This window comes from Puntigrus tetrazona, chromosome 18 (genome assembly GCF_018831695.1).
Source record: "Puntigrus tetrazona isolate hp1 chromosome 18, ASM1883169v1, whole genome shotgun sequence".
Taxonomy (NCBI): domain Eukaryota; kingdom Metazoa; phylum Chordata; class Actinopteri; order Cypriniformes; family Cyprinidae; genus Puntigrus; species Puntigrus tetrazona.
The window spans coordinates 11,658,097-11,678,636 of NC_056716.1; the positions used below are offsets into that span (position 1 = coordinate 11,658,097).

The window sequence follows — 20,540 nt, forward strand, 5'->3', positions numbered from 1 at the left end:
TCCTCTTGTTAACCCTAATTGTTTCCACACTCCTGCAACCCATTTTGCTAATTACCTCCCTACTTAATCTCTCGTGTTTTCTGTCCTTTGCCAGTCCGCTGCCTGGTGTTAGTTCATTCCTAACGCTGAAACTCTGTTGACTAGTTTGACCAGTTTTGTGTTTGTCCAGCCAGTCCTGTCCTCAGTCTAGTTATTGTTTTATTGCTTTTTTCTATTTTTGCTAGTTTTGTTTTCCCCTGTTCCTCTGCCCCCACCCTCTCCAGTTCCAACTTTTTGCCCCAGCTCAAGACTCTCCTCTCCTCCGGCTGACCTTTGGGTGTCAGTGCCTGTCTCGGTCCTCTAGTGGGCGGATGCTGGACGATGGCTCCAGTGGGAGGCTCATCACCAAACCACCTTTTTCTGCCCCACCGGTTGGGCCTGGTTCACCCTTCGAACTGTGTCTGCCAGATGACCCATCCTTCACTCTCTCTACAGCTGGGATTGTGGCTGGAGTGGACTGCCAGTTGTTTCACCCTCTTTTGGACTATTAGACAAAGACCTTTGTTTGTTCTAATAAATTATTTTTTTCTGCAATTGGGTCTGCTCAAGTCTGTCACAACAAATACTAATTTCAGTATTTACTAGCATAATATTTAATTGTTATTATTTTAACTGGACCTAAGCTAAGTTTTATTTGTATTAACTAACACTAATTTACAAATTAACTTTAATTGTTAATGCTAGTTAATGTATATTGTATAATGTATATAATGTATATAGTAATGTATATTCCATCACATTTACATCATTTGACCGCAAGGCACCACCCAAAATGTCTCCATAAACAATCACGATATTAAAAATTATAGTTCTGAAGCTGGAAAAAAGTCAAACCTTGCAATCATTATGTTTTTGTGATCAATCATTACTGTCACTTCGAGTACTTGGGTACATTTCTTATTCTGTACAGATACGCAGAGGAATGAAGTATTCTTTATCATGTCACATTGAGCTAGAAACCAAATGACAAAAGACAGGCTGTCAACAGAACAAAATTATGTGTGTTTTTCTGTAACTCTGAAGCAGTCATATTACGCCATATAAATCCAGGAGATATGAGGGAGCGGATTACTAGTCTGATCTCACGCTGTTTGCCTTATGTCGTCTATATCGTAGTAACATAGACTTTCTCAATGCAGAAAAGAAAAGAAAGAAAGAGAGAGAGAGAGAGAGAGAGAGTTCCTCGTGGACCAAATGAATTTCCTCAAGACCAATTTATTCACCAAATAATTAAAGTATGAATTTCATAGACCATTGATTTCTTTTGCATAGTAAATACAGGTGGCGCGCTCCCGTTGATTAATCACTGAAGGATTGCCACTCTTTAAAGAGATTCCAGTTCAATTTTTTCCATACACAAGGGCTAATATCACCTGAGTAAACAATGAATATTTATCTCATAAATAAAAATTCAAAAGGACTCTCATGAAAAGCGTCCTCGCAAAGCATCAACCAATATAAATCACGTATGTTTCTAGCTGGATTTGGCCTCAGCGCCCCGAGGCTTCTGATACTGTTTTTTGAGTTCATTTTACTAGGTTTGAAACAAAAGTTACGACTGTCAGCGATTGTGTAAAAAGGTGAAGTTATAGTCAAGAAGCACTGAATCGGAATGGAATGCAAATTCATGATGAATGTGAATCCGGAAAGGTACACTAATGCTTTATTTCTACGAAATATGAAGTACAATTCATTTAGCATGTTTATAGGTAACAGGCTAAACTACATTTGCAAATCATTTTCTATTTTAGTAAGATAATGCTTAACTAGTAAGAGCAGTGTTGTACACATTATGAGCATCTTTGGCACTTTGTTTTGTTTTTGGTAGCTTAACATATGGCGCGCCATAAACACGATTTCTGACCACATACTGTTGAAAACTTCTAGAAGAACTTGAAATGGCATTAAACGGATCAAAGATAAAAAAATACAGTCATTTTTATTTTTTAGTGGTAACGTCAGTGCTCCATGCATTCACCAGGGTCAGAACCAAAAACGCCCACTACACTTTGAGTGGTAAAGCTACAGCTGGTCGTATTGAGAGTAATAATATCCTGTTTACATCTCAGTGATCTCAAATTATTTCAATTACTTTCAGTTTTAAAAGTCATCTACCCATATTAATGTGGATGAAACCTCCTACGAGCAATTCAGGCAAATGAAAGACAAATTAGTCTCAAAGCCTTCCTACGAGTCCTAAAATAAATCTCCCTGCATGTTCTTCCCATTCCACGAATATCAAATCCAGACTGTTAATCCTCCAAGCAAACATTTAATAATTCCCACTCATAGCTGAATGATGTTCGTACAGGTTATAGTACAGTTAACGTGTTAATGTAAAAATAAAAATAAAAGATAATGCAAAAAAATGTTGCATGCTTATTGGCTGCTATTTTAGTTCTAATTCATATGCTTACTACTTTTCATTTATGTGAAATTTTATTTTATATACTGTACATAAACAGCATAACATTTACTTGAGAGTTCGCATTAAATGTTTGCTTATGTGTCGATGTCATCAGATTCTTAAAGCCTGGTGCCCTTGCAGCTCTTTCAGCCTCATGGGAAATCAGTATTGGCATTTAAAGACAAATCATTCTGTGACCTCGTAGCTAATGAATGATGTTAATTTTCACATCAGCTTTCCGCGCTAGTCAAACAATTGCAGAAAATCAATACACTAAAAACAGACTTGTCTCGTGTAAATAGGTTGCTCGGTTCTCGGTTCCTCAGTTCCCTAGTTCTAGAACAATGCCTCTGCCTCCTACACACACAATCACTTATCATAGCATATATACAGTAGCAGTATACACACACTGGACTGGATTTATGTTTCAGTAACCCAAAACATTTTAATATAAGGCTTAATGCTTAAAATAATGGACATCGATTGTAAAGAAAATGTAAACTAGCTACATATTTTTAATCTAAAAACAAGGATCTTCTTTACTTTTCCATTAGAGGACAGCTGAGGAGTGAGATTTGAGACAGGCCACTAAAATGCTCCTCATGCTGCCTGGGTCTGCGTGAAATAATTGTCTGAGTGCGATTTCTTTTTCATTTCTAATGATCCGTAAATTTGAGCCTTGATGCTGATGCTTGTCTGGAAACACACTGCATCGACCAGTTGGAGACGGATAGGTTGACACACAAGGACCGTAATTTCCATATGGAACAGGAAGCTCAGTCAGTTCTGATGCAAATCACTCTGGCAAAGTCCTTTGAAAATAATTCTTCGCTATTGTCCTGAAGAAAACCGGCCAGCACCTTGGTGCTGTATTTGAACAGATGCATCTAGGAGTGTTTATTCACCCGGGAGGGCACAAGAAATATCAGTCAGACTTTGCGCTTTATTGAGTTATAAAATAATGGCATGAATGTCAGATGACACATGCTAAGGAGAGCCGGGCTGAACTAAATGAAACAGAGCTGCCGATGATATCTACCAAACATAAAGATATCAGATGAGGAGGGTTTGTGTGTGTGTGTGTGTGTGTGTGTGGAGGGGGTTATTCGGGGAAAGATATGGAAACTAAGCCGAAAACTGTGTCAGCACAAGCCGGGATTTATTTTGCTCAGAATGTTTGGTGATTTTAGACCTGCACTAATACCACTGAAGCTCTCTCAGTTCTTATCGTGGTGTAAACAGTAATGGTACGCTCACGCTTGTATGGTGCAATAATGACCTCTGTCTGTTTGGAATCTCACATCTGGACACAGTCCAACGTGGTTTAGAAAGATGCGACAGTCAAGTTGCAAGTGCTTTTGAAGTAATATCAGATCACTATACTAACGGGAAATAAATAGGACAAGATTTTTGCAATGCCATTATTTTTACCTTGAAGTTAATTCTTTGAACTTTGCAGAGAATTTGTAAAGATTGCACTCCCCATATATATATATATATATATATATATATATATATATATATATATATATATACACAGTACATACACACACAAAGACAAAGACACAGTCATGGCCAAAAATATCGGCACCCTTGGTAAATATGATCAAAGAAGGCTTTGAAAATTAATCTGCATTGTTAATCCTTTAGATCTTTATTGTGAACTTCTATTGAACCCTATAGAAAATGAGTGAGGTGAATTTAAGAGAAAAAGCACAAACATGGAGCTGGGAATCTAAAGAGAATGGAGTGATTCTGGATGTAGGAATGGTCACTGAACTCTTGTCGGGTGTTCTCTAACATCATCAGGCATTATAGGAGAAAATTTTGAGCTGTTAAACTGGCAAATAGAGGATTCAAAAAGTAATGAATAAAAGGGTACTTAAAAAGGTACTGTTAATTGTGGCCATTGTGTATTAGAGAAAAAACATTAATTTCATAATGACATTTCCCCCCATTTTACATTCTTATTATCCAATACAAGGTTAGACTTTTGCGATATTTAAAGAAAAGATAAAAGTTCAAAATGGTTTAATAATGCAGATTAATTTTCACAGGCATGCATTTAAGCACATGTAACAACCTTTTGGTTATGCAGCAAGTAGCTGTAGACTCGATCTGTTACAAATGTGTAACAGTAGCAGCCAGTTACATCTACATAATAACAAACTGTAAGTACAAATCGTTCCATAACGTAGCATGGTAAGTACATTTTGTTTTATGTAAGTACCATGGCTACAACTAAGTACTTACTAGGTGATTACTCTGTATTATGGACTTCTTAAAATAAAGTGTTACCAACTGGATGACAGCCTCATCGATCTTCCCTATTAACGAGAGACAACGCCCATCTCTGGACCAATCAGACTCGCTTAATATAAGGACTTGGACAAAAACGGGGAGCGCATTTTACCTTTCTGAGAGCTCTCACTTGTTTGTCACGCTGCCCATATTTTCAAGTTTGTTGTATGATTTACTGTTTTCTTGGAGTTACTTCCAATCATTATTTATTTTGTCTCCGCCTCAACTCTGACTCTGGCTTTTTGCTTGATTGTGCTGTGATTTGATTCCCACTATTTCCAAGAGTTGATGACTGGGTTTATCTCTTGACTCAAAGTGTTGAGACAAGGTTAGTATGTTACGTGACCTACACAATACAACATGTAGATTTTCGCTGAATAAAAACGGTAGGAGATATTGTTTGTATTTAAGTTTTGTTAGTGTAGTTAGTAGTAGTTAGTTTGCTTTTACTCTGAAGATTTGATTTTGTTTTATTTTATTTTTTTTGTTTAAGTTAGTGTTGAATGAGTTGAAGTTTATATTGGTTTTTAATATTATATTTCTTTACTTTCAGCTCACGTCTCACACTGTTGAGTTTCTTTTTTCAATGTGTACATATTTTGTAAATATTTACTTTCCTATTTAAATAGGATCTGTGAATACATAAAAATCAATCAAATGCTTGTTTTGTTGAACATAATTCCTTACTAAAGTTTTCCAATAAAACATTTTTAGTTTTTGGTTAATTCATTGCTCCACACAACACATAATTTAGTAACAGGCAACTTTCCTAACTCTAAACTCTAAACTTGTTTATTAATTTGTTTCTTGTGTTGACTTCCCTATTGTTCCTTGTGTTTGTAACACATTGTACTTATTATTTAACCTACCCATACCAGAAAACCTGTTCTTAACCATAACTATATCCCACCTTAATGGCAGTAAAAGTGTTTTATGCGATACAATATGAACACAATAAGTACATTGTACTTATTATTTATCTAAGTACAATGTAGTTAAAGCCACCTAACATAAAAGTGTGACCCAATACAGATTTTGAATCATTCTAATGCTCTATACCCTTGAATAACCTTACATATAGGCTAGGTAAAGTGTCACCAGTTTATTGTTACTAATATATAATAGTTTTTACATTTACCAAACTTACAAAAAAATTTTAAGCTATAAATAAATATTATTAGAATAGATTTGACATTTCTGTCTGTCTACATCAAATTCAGTGTAATTCAGTGCCATTTCTATCTAATTATTTCTGAGTATAGCAATTTCTGAGTGAACACTGTTTCAAAGTTAATGCTTAATGCATGAAAAATAACAGATTTAGTACAAGCTGAAAGTGAGTAATGAGATTTTTTAAAAAGTGAACTATGACTTTAAAACAGTCTTCTTCGTTAAGGGACCAAGCAGACAGGAAGAGAGGAAGCTGGATGAGGTTACTCTGGGTCTCTGGGAGCACTAAATGTTTTAAAAATGGCCATCTCACCACAAGCCTTTCATCTGATAGTGCTCGTTCAACTGTCCTGTCTGTATCCTTCTCTTCCCAATCTCTTTGTCTCACTGCATCTCACTGAGTTCATTTAACCTGCAATTACAGGGACTGGTGCAAGACAAGCAGAAACTAAAAAACAGCCAGAAAGGTGAGATTAACTAGTTTTAAAAGGACTAATTTAGATCAGCAAGAGTCCAAGCTGGTTTATGAATTTTAATACTGGTTTTGTTACCAGTTTTTTTTTTTTTCATTTCTACTCTCCAGGCAAAATGCTAAAAAATACATTCAAACTACTGATATTTGATGTGTAACATACAGCTATTTGAAGAAGAATGTGAAGCTGAATTTCACTAGTTACTAAATACCCATTACTAATGTACATTTTATATTGATATACATTTTTTTCTGGTATATATCTGATGTTGACAGCAATATATATTTGCTATATCTCTATAAAATTAATGTCTGTTGTTTCATTCATTTATTTGTTTGTGCATTCATTCATTCAAATACACACACACACACACACACACACACATATATATATATATATATATATATATATATATATACATATACATATATATATATATATTAGATTTTTTTATGACAGTACATTAAAAGCTTTAAAATAACAAATAAAATCTACAAAAAGTGTCTGCTGTTTCATTCATTCATTCATTTTTTGACAGCTTAAGATTAAATTAACTTTTAAATTGTGGGTTTAACATTAACATTTATATATATATATATATATATATATATATATATATATATATATATATATATATATATATATATATATATATATATATATATATATAAATTAATGTAATATAAATGTTTGGTAAAATTATAAATGCCTTTAATTATAGCACTTACCTTGCCGTTATTTGTCACAAATTTGGTACCCAGCTTCTTGTTCAAAATTTGCTTATTTATAAGCCTACCAAACCTCCTCATTATGAATCGTTCACAGTTTGAGTTATTAGCTTCTGAATTGCGATTGTCTGTTGCCTATTTCAGTTGATTTGTCTAATTGCTATTTCCAGGCACATATTTAAGCACATGCACCAAAGAAAATCTGACTCAGAGCTGCTATGATTTGTTTTTAGCTGTAGTGCCTGTACTTGCATTTAAATGGGGCATGAAATGGTCCACTTTCATAGTATGGAACCTACAGTAAGTATGAAATACACCAGAGCAAATCTACTACTGGCATAGACGATAAATCTATACGACTTGTAATATCGATGTTATAAGATTCTTGAATATAAGATTGGTTTTTATGCAGCCAGCATCCAAAACAAAATGCATACTGGTGACCTTTACGCTGCTCTTTTCAACAGGGTATATAGAGACAGAGACAGAACGGAGAGAGAGGACCCACCTGGTGAATGAGCAGGGGGGGCACACATCAACACAACGCCCTGGCCTTCCCTCACCGAAACAGCTCCTCTCGCCCGTCCGCTGAACGCCCCGAGATCTGCAAACACACACATGCGAGCCAGTGACAGAGTGACACACGGTGGCACAGAGGCAGCTGTTAACCTGCAGATTAAGGGTCAGAGATTGCATGAAAATCGGATAAGCGCTCGCGGCTTGGCTAGATTTAGTATCTGTCACCTGAGGTTTGACCTCCGCGTGAGCTTTCACTTTAACCTGCTCCACACCCCAAATCCGACGCTTAAATCTCACTTCCTGTTTCCCTCCGGACACGACGGCCAAGTGGTAATTAAAACAGGTAACCTTGCTCGAGCCTTCAATCTTGTGAGTACCTTTAAATACCGGCGAGACGCGGAAAATCATTTTAGTTCACAAAAAGCGGAGAATTGTGGACGATCGTTACAGTTTCAAGCCATGTCTGAGGAGAGACGTCGGGGGGTATTTTTAAAATGTAATTTGAGTTGGAACGCAGAGGTGAAGGTTTCCACGTGTAGCGGCGTTCTGGAAGTCACACAGAGCAGGGATGGTTTCATCAGGCCGCGGGAGTCTCGCTACCGAGTCGACAGGTGGAGCTACTACAGTTAATCTGTTGAAACAAATTGCATTTGCATAAATTAGCATAATTAATCCGCAAACTCTAAGCACAACACCGCGCCATTGGCTGACTGCCCCTCGTAGCGAGAAAAAGTGAAGGGGGTGTTGAACTAGAAAGGATCGCAAAGAAATGACACGTTTTGACGTGAAGAACAACTTTAGCATTGTTCATTTGTGAGAACGATCAAGTTTGTTTTAGAAGTTTCTAAAATATAAAACTAAATATGCACATTATTCGGTCTAACTACGTAGCATATAAATCTGGTGAGAAATATTTGCGTTTTATTCATCTGCATCTACCTTCGGTGTCGAACGCTCGTTTGAAAAACGACAGATTGAGACGCTGTCGAAATCTTTTCTGAAATCCAGAAAACTGCAAATGACTTTTCTCCCTTTTCTCAGCAGAAACGTTTCAAATGCAAGAGACAAAGTCTCCATTTAATCTCAAAGCCTTCTCGGAGGAAATATTGAGATATCAAAGATATCTCACTACTGACTTTTTTGTGAAAAATGTTGAAAGGCCTCAAAATCTCAAACGCAGCAATAATAAAGTCTGCCTTTTAGCCGTTAACATACAAAATGAGCATTCAGTGACACGGCCCTATATCGATTCAACTCTTAATTTTTAAATTACATCGTTTTGAAGGTCATTTTAGCTCAGTATGAGCCTGCACTTGGAACTTACACTTCTCTAAGCTCTTGGTAACAAGGTGCAAATGGAAATAAAACGTTAGCAGCATTTACGGAGGTCAGCAAATCAATAAGTGTCCCAGTTAAGCATTGCTGTGCTGACATATCAACAAATATAATGGCGCAACCAGAGTTTGACTGGAATGACACTTAATTATGCTTAGAAGCCACATTCAATGCGAAGAACTAAACAATAACAACTTTTTTTTTTTTTCTAGGCTCTTGAGAACAAAAGCCAGGGACAAAAAGCTTTTGCTAATTAAAAACAGTTTCCGATCCAGAGGAAGAAAATATCTTGTCAGTTATGTTTGTTTTAAGCAGTAACTTTTATTTTAATATTACACTTTGATATTTGTCATATTTAATATTTTTAAATTTTTAACATTTTTAAAAAGTATGCTGGGGTGAAAAAGCGTGTATATATATATATTTTTTTCGTTTTCTAGGACAAAAATCTAAACATACTTGTGTATCAGATAATGCACTACAGTTAAAATTATAATCAGTCTTTTAGTGTGTTAGTCAATGCATCAAATTAATTTGTGCGCTTCGTTAATGCACAATAAAAGATGATTAAAATACAACATACTTAAAAGTGAAACTTTGAATTCAACATGATTAGAAAGTTCAAAATTATTAAAAAACAAATATTAAAAAATATTCTCAAGTAGTTTTTAAAATATTTTAAGTCCACTACAAGTGCACACTCAATACAATTAAGTAGTCTACACTCATTTTTCAAGTAGAAGCAAAAGCATTCGTCTCTTTTGTACGTCACATGTGATAATAAGAAAAGTGGCAAATTCAGCAACTTTCCGTCAAGTATAGCGGTTCATATAATTTTTTTGGTTTAATTGTATGCACTACGTGAAAGAGTTCCAGCAGGCTTAGACATGTGGGTAATTAATCTTTTTTTTTTTTTTTTTCTTCTTTCCTCATTGTGGGTTGAGACAGAAAATAAGACAGAGCTTATGGGACAGGAGACGAGCTGTTTCATCTGCCCCGGTCGTGGGTGGTGTTGATTAGGCCTTTTCAGTCTGAAGTGAGGCAGTTTTAATTTCACACAGCAGCAGTGACGTCGGGGGGCCTGGGAGAAACTACCGAGCGTGGTTAATTTCTGCATATCAAGCAACACAATCCACACAAACGTGAAACAACATTTGCAATCCACATCCATACTGCGCCTACGCTGCATCTATTCATCAGCTCTGAAAACAAAAGTCACAGAATGAATTCATGAGTAAACGGCAGACAAGGAAGTCCCAAACGCAGCAGGCATCTGGTCCTGAAGGTTTCAAAATATCTAGGCTAACATGACTGGTTTTGATCCAACAATGCAGTGAATCACTTTTACTGAACAATAGCTGATCTTTGCCCCTGTCTATTATAACATCTGACAGTCCGCTATATTCTCTGGTGGATTTGAAAAGCACAACCTTGACATGTGCTCTGACATAATATATAGACATATATATGTGTACATCATGGCAGCATAAAGCTCACAGGTCAACAAGAAACACACCTTGACTTGAAAGAGCGGAAGAAATACATTCCAGAAAGAGAGGAAGCATTTCACGAATACTGCAGTATGACATATGGCACACTGTGATCAAATGGACAAATAAGTAAGTTAACTTAATAATAATTTAAATACCTCAGATAATAAAAAGTAAACAGAAATGATGACATTTTTAAATGCCAAGTGCACTTAAATTAAAAGAGGTTAAACCAAAGGGAACTATGGACATGCAAAATAATACATTACCCACATGTTGTGTTCTGGTCATTTTGACCCATAAATTATTTCATCTTTTGATTTTTCTTGAAAATTCTAGTTTTTTATAGGGCTAAAATTGACTGAATTAGGGTATAACATATATATATATATATATATATATATATATATATATATATATATATATATATATATATTACTACAAATATTGGATTTGGTTAAAAATAAAATAAAATAAAATAAAATAAATGCTTTTTAATTTTATTCTTTAAAATGAAATATGTGACTGTGCTGGCAAAATGAGTCAGAATGAGCAGATTTTCAAAAATGAGTTGTTTTGATTTTCACATGCTCAGTTAAAAGACCTTCAAAATGATATATGAATTGTGAAATGAATCTGACAAAAAAAAAAAAAAAAAAAAAGACTGAGCTACACATGTTTGAAGTCGACAGAGTTTAGCAAAGTCGGCTCTGAAAAATTCGGCCCAATAGTCTGGTTTAGGGGTGGGTTTAGTTCCAAATCGACCAATCAGGTTTAACATGAATGGCCGAAAGGGGAAGGCACAGTGGCACAAAGGTGAGAATGCCCCCTTCATTTAGGTATTACTTGCCATGGAAACAAATAGAAACATACCTCAGCAACATACCTCTGAACTGTACATATCTGGCAGTATACGGACCCATGGTATTTCCGTGTCAGGTCAGTAATACTCCAAGGTTTGTCTGGAAATCTGAAAAAGTTTACTTGTCCGTATACAGTCCTTTTTTATGCCGTGGATACTTTTCAACTTATTCTACTAACCGTAACGTTAAACATACAGCAAAATACTCTGATATTTTTTTTTGACATATAAAGACATGCAATCCAGGACCTAATGACCTGCCTGACCATCTAGCTTTCTGCCCTAAGAAAACACAACAAAAAAACCCACTGAATTTACTTTGCCCTAGATTCTGAGTTTTTGCTGAGTGATTCATCAGTGCATGTTATTTCACGTCATTTATTCATTTCCAGACTAAAATGTCTGGTCTTAAATCTGAAAACAAAAAAAAATGTAAATGATTTAACAAGGCTGCTAACACATATGCTGGCTCTGTAATTACTGTGAAGCTTTTGCATGCATTTTTATTCATCATCACATGGAAATCGACATCAATAGACATGCATAGACACGCATAATCGCAGACATTCAACACTGCTGCCAGCATCGCTAGGAAGCACAGCGTACTTTGTCGAACGCAGTCTGGATTTCCCTTTCATTGTGATTTTGCCATTCAAGTTGAACAGCTTGTGTTTGGACACAGTCTTGGTCACATAGCATTTTTTGGACATTAACTCATAGTCGGCCATTCTTTTGATTTCCCAAAGCACTTCAGTTTTCTCTCTTCATTTGTGCACAGTCAGATGCTCCTGCATGAATACAGTCATCCTGCAGAAGAAAAGCTTGCCAACCTACTGGTTAACACTCCCCACTACAGAGAAGCTGTTAATCTGTCGCATTTCATGCGCTGCATGGGTTTGAGAGAGCTCTGAAGAGCAAGTGGGCTGTGTGTTAGCGGTGTTTCTGTGTTTTGGAATTAATCTTTTAAAAGAATGAATTCTTTCTGTGCACTTCTGTGCAGAGACCGTTTGTTAAGAGCTTGACTGCTGAGATAAATTTTTCTTGCCTTCTCACCGCAGCACGATGCACTGATAAAGAGTGATCAAGCAAAATATCTAAACTAGCTAAAACTTTTCTCTGTTTTTAGAAAAATTAACTTAGTTATGTGCAAAATAAATATAAGAGTTATGTAACATGAGCATGGCATTACATTCGAATATGTATGTGTGTGAACCTGCCTTATTTGCATAAATAAATATTATATTGGTAGTACTTAGAATAGGGAATACTTATTGACAACTTTTCAGTCCCAATTAGCAGTTTATTAATAGTTTAAGGCAATTGTTAAGTTTAGGTATTGGGTAGGATTAGGGATGTAAAATAATGTAGAATAAGGTATGAGCTTAATTACTACTAATAAATGGTTAATATTCTAATAATATGCGTGCTAATAAGCAAAGTTAAGAGACCCTAAAATAAAATTTTATTTGCAGTTTTTTTTCTTTTGCTGTAATTTATATTTACCATGAATAATCAGCTGAATGTAAAGTATGATTTGTATTATTACTATTATTATTGTAATTTGTTCATCTGTGGGGTTAAAATAGACCAAAACAAAAAAGATGAAAAAAATACTTAATACTCAAAAATGGCTAATAATTAATTGCAAGCAAATAATTACAAAATAATAATAATAATAATAATAATAATAATAATAATAATAAAATTTAGAAGACTGAAACAGTACCACTTTTTTTTTTTTAATTTCTACAATTTTTATATTTCATATGATGATTTACAAAAGAAAAAAAAATAAACCAAGCTATCCATTTGAATTGAACTGATCCAAATTTGATTTAATTAAAAGTACCCCTTATTTAAGTCATTAAAGAGTTCACCCAAAATCTTTCTTTTATTTTTTGTTCTATTAAACACAAAAAAATGAAGAATGTGCGTAACCAAACCCTACTGATCTCTGACAACGTTCAGCCAATTAATCATTTATTAGCTAGATTCTTAGCATCATCATCCACTAAATCCAATATCGGTCAAGTGCCGTTCCAGTCCATTTGCGTTCAGCAAGGACTTCTTACGCCGCTCCACAGCAGCAAAAACATAAAGAGCCGTCAACAGGCACAACACCTGTGTTTAACGCTCAAACCTACAGGGGGCTGCACACAATGAAAGACAATGAGATCAAAGTTTCTTTTTTTTCCATGAAAAACGAAAGCATCTGCTGAGAAAAGACACGACACCTCTCTGGGACTGAAGAAAAGGAAGAAATAAAGTTTAAGAGAGAGCAATTCAATAGTTTATATCTTATTTATGTGAAGCGGGTGGCTGGCAGGCCGGGCCGTTGGAATGCAGCAAGCGTCTGTTGCTTCCTCCCGGCTCCAGGCAGGAAAGAGGGATTGGTATGAGCTGTGAAATGTATGGCCTTGGAAAGGTGATCTCCTCCAACAAACTGTCACGAGAGAGCCAGGATGGAGAGCCTGGGAATCCCATTGTAACAGCACAGATTATTGATTTATTCGGCGCTGTCACTACCACCTTCTTGTTCTCCATATCAGCAAGTTATCCCTGGCCCTCGTCAATTCACTCTAGACATATGAATTATAACTAATCAATGCTCTCCGCTGTAGTCTAAATGGGAAAATAGATTTTCTTTTGTTGTTCCTACATGGTCAAAGGAAAAGATGTGATAAATGACATATCTTTAGACAGCTAGGGTCATGAAACATGAGAGCGTATGCGACATGTAACGAGTTTTTCTTTCTCGCTTTATTTCTTTCTTTGCTCGCTAATGTAACAGCGGCATTAAATTATGAGGGCAGCCGGTCCTGCTAAAATTGCCATCGTTTACAGGACTGTCAAAAACTAAGCAACGGATTGACATAATGAGTGTCATAAAAGAGGCATGTAAAATAATGGATCCAAGTTAGGATAGAAAAGATAAAAATCTGTTGACTGGGTTTCTTTTTCTTTTCCTAGCGCTCATCTCGTATTTTCCTGACCCCTCATCTTGGATAGTAAAATGAGACTTTTGTAAGGTAAATCGATATTCATCTGTTCTCAACTATAAGGGAGGATGGGAGATAAGATAAGAATCTGCAAGAACCGATGCTCTCATTTCAATAATTGTGTGTCAGTCAAGACAATACTTGACCTTTTTTAAGGGGTATTTAAACATGCATTGTGATTAATCAAGCTGATGTCTGATTGGATGTTTAAATACAATTTATACATGGACACAGAAAAAAGGTTTTTATTTATTGTCCTAATTTACACCCCCAATCCAATTTACTAATCCACAATGAGAACCAATCAATCATTTTTAATTAATTTTCCCAATATAAATTGTCAAATTTACCAATACACAATGATATCCTTTTGCTGTTGATTTCAAATAAATAAATGAATGCAAGTAAAGTCACAGTTGGAACACACTTCTAAAAACAATAAATACTGCATAACATTCATCTACTTAAGTTCCAAATGGCTTGCAATGTTGTTGGACCTGTTAAGGCACCATAACATCACATCAAATGCACCATAGTGTGTTCCAACTGTGATTTTACACTAGGTTTCAGAGGGCTACTCACATGCACCCAGCTGCTATGCACCCTTAATGCATCAGGGCCTTTAAATTGGAAGCCACTTTGAGCCACTAGTCTCTAGTTCAGAGAATCCAGTTCCAGATGGCCCTGTTTTCTGTGGTCAAACAGAGTAGAGCTCTGAACAGAACCACCCTATGTACATATCCACAGGCTTTCAAGCCATGATACCTGAGTCACATGCTCCCACTTTGGAGGGGTCTGCTGAGAGAGAACTGGATCTCAGAAGGGAGTGAGATCAGAGGCACTCCCTCTGCCTGCAGTCTTCAAAGCGTGGCCTTGTAACTAGCTTGAACCAGGGAGTTCTGCTTCTCAAAACAAAGAGAAAGGGAAAAAAGGCCAACAGGGAATGCTTTGGGGCACAACACACAAATGTGAAAGGAATACAGACTAGTGGTTTTCTTTCTCCCCCATTTTTTATATATATAAAAATACATTTCTGAATCTCCAGGGGAGCTGTGGATACTCTGTGCAAACCAACCGGTTTCCCTGGCAAGAGTTGTGAGAGGTCTCTTAGCAGGGGAGGCTGTGACACATCCGTGGCCGGGCTGAAAGACTAGGCCCCTCTCCAAACGGCCAAATTGACCATCTCTGGGAAACTCATGCCCGGCTTCCTCAATCAAAGACAGCAAACAAAGAGATCTGAGCTAAATGTTCCCTTACCGTTGGATGGCCAGAGAGGCTGTTTGCATTTCATGAACCGAGACTTCGACCAATGCACTCCACACAGGGAATCATTGCCTTTAATCATTTTGAAATTGCACAGCAGTAGCTGCCAGCAGAAATCAGCTCTTGCAGCTTTTAAGTGCACTTTAGATTGCTCTGTTCTTGAATGACCAGCTAGATTTGTGGAAGTCTAAAGGTTCAGAGTGAATCCTGATCAGTTTAGTATTATCATTTCTACCTGGTCTCATGGTAAAAACGTACCTGGAGGCACCTGGGGACGTGAAATACTTATCAATAATTACACGGCACTGCAGTTTCCAAAAGAAATGAACGCTAGAGGAAATTAATAAAGCATAATTTTCACATAATTATTTGACTTCAAAACAATTTCAAAATGCTGAGAGATTCGAGATTCGGTACTTTTGAATGTTAGCATTACATATACTGTTTAATTCTTATGGGTTTTCATCAGTGAAAAATTTTCTTCTCTGAAAGTCTTGTTTGACTCACGAATACAATGTGAACGTAAAGCAGGTTGCAAACAGTGTTTTGAACATGTCAGGCTCACGAGATTGTCCCCTGCCAAAAAGAGTGAAAGATCCTTGGGTGTCCAACGGGGTGATGAATGGTGGCCATTTGTTATGTGGAGGCCTGGGAAAAGCTCTGCATCCCGATGTCCGCTGCCAAGAGCTTTCCTTTGTCTCTGCGACAGGCCTTCAGAATGGCCAACAATGATCGGAGCAAGGTTATAGCCAGGCGACCGACAAGGACGACAGAAAACAACCCAAAGAACAGTGTGTTCATGTGGGCTGGCAGCTCATATAGAGACAAAGAAAAGACCGGATGACTTTACGATCTCGTTCACATTGCTCTTTTTTTCAGAAAGAGAACAGAAAATGCAAGGCGGATACCATTCTTTATGTAGGCGAGAGAACACGGGCAAACAGCTCTTCAATATTACACTCTGGGAAGCGAAAAACAGGCTTCCTAACCACAGCTACAGTACAGTATAATGCATTTGCTGCTCATAAGAATGTTACATCACACGTACACTAAATGTTCGTTTTTCTACAGAAAACACCATGGGCAGTGAATAGTGAAGTACACAATCCCGTTGGGTACACCAATAAGGCTATTATGGCCATCGCTCCTGGGGAAACTGTAAGCAAAACTAACAATGTGTTTTCCAGCAAGCAATTGCGCCTCTAGCTCCACGCTGCATGCTTCCGTGGCTTGTGATGATATTTTGGAGGGAAGCCAAGGGATTACTAGGGAACGAAATGCGCTTTTTGGTCTTGTTGTGTGAAGCAAAGCATTAAGGGCACTTTTCCATCTGATGAAGAAAACTTTAGGGCTAGAATTTAAGGAAAGCATCAAAGTATCACGGGAATAACTTTAATTGCATTTACTTTTAATTAGTAGCATCGGAAGGAGGCAGTTTTAGGGCAAACATTTGGGTAAGCCTTGTAGAAATAATATCAATATGAAATAGAGAGAAAAAAAAATCTGCAAATTCTGAAACGTTAAAGAATTATAATCAACCTGAATAACTGTAGCAGAAAAATAAAGTAAAATAAAATATGAGATATAGAAATTTTGTGGATTTGTTTTTTTGCGCCTGACCTTACTGAATATGTATTTGTAGGAGTTTCTCTATCAGACGCAAAATCAAAATTAATCACGCAGCGATTTACTAATGTTTGCACTCAACAAATTACTGGTATTTGCGCCATTATTTAAAGCTCTCAAAATAGGCATGTTAAAAGCATCCTGTAATTTGCACTGCTCTTGGCAGATTGAGTTGGTTGTTAAGGAAATTATCTAGTTGTTCACATGAATGTGACAAAAACACAACAAAAGTAGTAAAACAAAACAAAAAAGAAAGAAAGAAAACAAGCATACTCGATGATACTAAAATCTAAATTTCAGCATCCAAAATTTGTAAAAGTACTCACAGGCAAACTGTAGGAAGGCGTCTCGACTCAGGACAGTGCCGATGCTGTTTTCAGCTCTACACTGGTATCTCCCGTAATCAATGGCCTCGCTTGCATTGTGTATTATTAAGTTCCCATCAATCAAACTGTAGCGGAAATCTGCTTCTGCATCCACAGCGGTTCCATTGATTAGCCAACTGTAAAAGCAATGAATCAATAAATCAGAAAATTTGGAGAAGAATGAAAAGAAAAATCGAAATAAATCAGCTGCCATTGTTCGATTCTGATGTAATCAAATAAAGTTCGAATTTGAATATGTAGGATACATATAACTTTAAAAATTATATCGTAAGCATTGGTCATTAGTTTAATTTGAAAGAATAAAATTAATTTCAGACTGTCTTAGTTTTTGTTTTCCCCCGGTTTTGTCTCAGATGTGCATTTTTAAGGTTTGATAGAACATAATCATTACATTATAACCGCTGAGGAGCTTGTTAACGTGCAACCTGATGTGTCATTACTTCTTATAAAGGAATATCAGTCTAAATTATGACCCAGAAATCAAAACCACATCGATGTCTGAGAGCTCAGTAGCGCAGAGTGGATCATTCAACCTTGCCAACACCCATATTTATTTATGCTTATAGATGTTCAGTGAACCCTTTAAGCAGGAACAGATACAATGATGAATTGCTTGTTTCCTAAAGGGTAGAACTTCTGCGAGACTGTATTGCATACGCTGAATCACAGCATATCACAATTTGTACAATTCACAATTTAAAAAAAATCACAGGATAGTACAATTTAGTGAGTAACATGACGATTCTAGAACATTATTCTGATTAGGAATCCACAGAGAGAAGTCCAACATCTGCGTCATTAGCATTAGACTAACTGAAATGCCACTCAGGCAGGATAATAAGGATTCAAAGTAAAGCTCCAGAGAAATTAAATGTCATTTATTATCCATTTAATGAAATCTTATCCATGTTAATGAAATGAGTAAACCATACCTGTAGGTCGGAACAGGGTTTCCTCTGGCTTCACAATTCATTATCACTTTCTTATCATCTGAATCCAGGGAGAAGATTGCATCATCTGGCTCTTGAATGAACACTGGACCGAACTCCTCACTCTCTGGGGTCAGATGGGGAAAAAAGAGAAAAAAACAGGGTTTACAAAGCTGAAACTTATTATTTTATAGCCTTAAAATCTAGGGGGCATATGCTTCGTTTGAGATTATTTAAGTTTTTAACTTTTTTGATAATAGGTGATGCGATCTGGGAAAACTTGTCAGATGTCAACAGACGTTTTCAGTAAACTCAAAAAATAGGCTGAATTTCACTTGCTTAGTGCCGAAAAATAGCAATATATTGTAGCAAGGCAGGGAAGACTGTGTTTCTCTTATGAACATGCTGCAGAGGCGCTTTCTCTTAACATCACAAAACAGTTAACATATAATAAAGGTGCAATCTAAACAAACCAGTAATGAAAAAAACTCCAGAGACTCATGATAAACAATGAAAAACTGTCCATTTCAGGGCAACATTAGTCTTTGTAGCACTACAGCTCTCCTAAAAAAGGTACAATTTTACCATGTCTTGGGTTTTGCTAGACGGCATTGCATATTCTGCATTGTGGTAGCTTTGAATGCGTATATAATTGCTCAGGAGTTGATTTGACATTGCATGTAATACAAGGACAAGATATGTTTGTAGTCTAGGTTAGTAACTGAAGGTTGTGGGTTCAAACACTGCAAAGGGTGATGCATGAGCTATCACTGCTGTACCCTTGAGAAAGACACTTACGCTGCCTTCAAGTCCTCCTGGGAAGTTCCAACTTATGAGTTTAGAAATCTTATTAACTCAATATAAAATTGCAGCCGTATAATCATAACAACTTGCCGGACAACTTCATATTTCTTTCTCTCTTTTTTTCTGAGGGCTTTTTTAGAGCTCGTACAACAACACGAAGAAGGGGAAAAGTGAGTAATTAAGGGTGTAAATAATGCTTTAATCTGTGTATTTTATTATTGTTGGGCTGCAAAAAATGATGGGAAAGTAGTCTTTTCACATAAGCCTACTGCCTCATAAAGTGTTATAAGAGTTATATATTTGTAACAAACAGAAATGCACACAAACTAAACTGCCATCAACGATGACAATTACAGCAACTGACCAATTTTCTTGCAGCACAATTTTTTAATTGAAATACCCCTAACTCTGAAAATTTGGGCTCAAAGAAAATCCTAGCCTCCCACTGGAAATAATGCCACAATGTCATTATGTACTACTTACCCATAGAGGGAAATGAATCTGGATGTGTGGTCCAAATATAGGCTATGTCAGACACAAAATGGTGTTTTTACAATTCAAAGCAGTTTAAACTCATTCTACCAGTCCAGCTGGATCTACATGGCAGACGGTCCACATTAGGAATCCTGTTAACTGTCTCATATATTCAGCCCCCAGGGTGAACTCGATAACATATCTCAGTAGAATAACTGAGAGTCCTTCCAATTAGAAACACTCAGGAGATCTGCTCCTTCGGTGCTCAGTGAGTTTATGCTGAACAATGGGACCAATCCTAAATCCTGGCTTGTTTCTCAAAAAAAAATTCTAAATTTGGGGGCACGTAAATGGTAATACTGATATATATATATATATCACACACACACACACACACACATTTATGAGACATGTACCATATTAATACTAATACGATTTTTGCTATTTTTCTGGACATGGTTTTCCAAGATGCCACATTATCACACAATAAAAAGTGTTGACCCCCTTCCCTTTTTTTTGCATGTTTGTCACATTTTAATGAATCAGATCATTAGACAAATTTAAATAAAAATACAAAGACAAGAACACAAATAAACACAACATGCAGTTTTTAAATGAAGGATTTTATTATGAATGGAAAACAGAATTCAAGCCCACATGGCACCGTGTGAAAAAGGACTTGCCCCCGAAACCTAATAACTGGTTGGGCCACTCTTACCAGCAATAACTGCAATC

The 20,540-nt window shown here is 36.4% G+C and overlaps 1 protein-coding gene across 2 annotated transcripts in view; it reads right to left on the bottom strand.

Annotated features, from left to right (window-relative positions):
• cntn5 (contactin 5) overlaps window positions 1-20,540 on the bottom strand; it is a 335,900-nt gene that overhangs the window by 180,039 nt on the left and 135,321 nt on the right. For both annotated transcript variants that reach the window (XM_043216577.1, XM_043216575.1), the window contains exons 4-6: window positions 18,531-18,654; window positions 17,539-17,714; window positions 7,627-7,722 (exon numbers count right to left, since the gene is read on the bottom strand). In XM_043216577.1, the coding sequence (XP_043072512.1) occupies window positions 7,627-7,722; window positions 17,539-17,714; window positions 18,531-18,654 (396 nt within the window). The remainder of the gene's footprint in view (window positions 1-7,626; window positions 7,723-17,538; window positions 17,715-18,530; window positions 18,655-20,540) is intronic.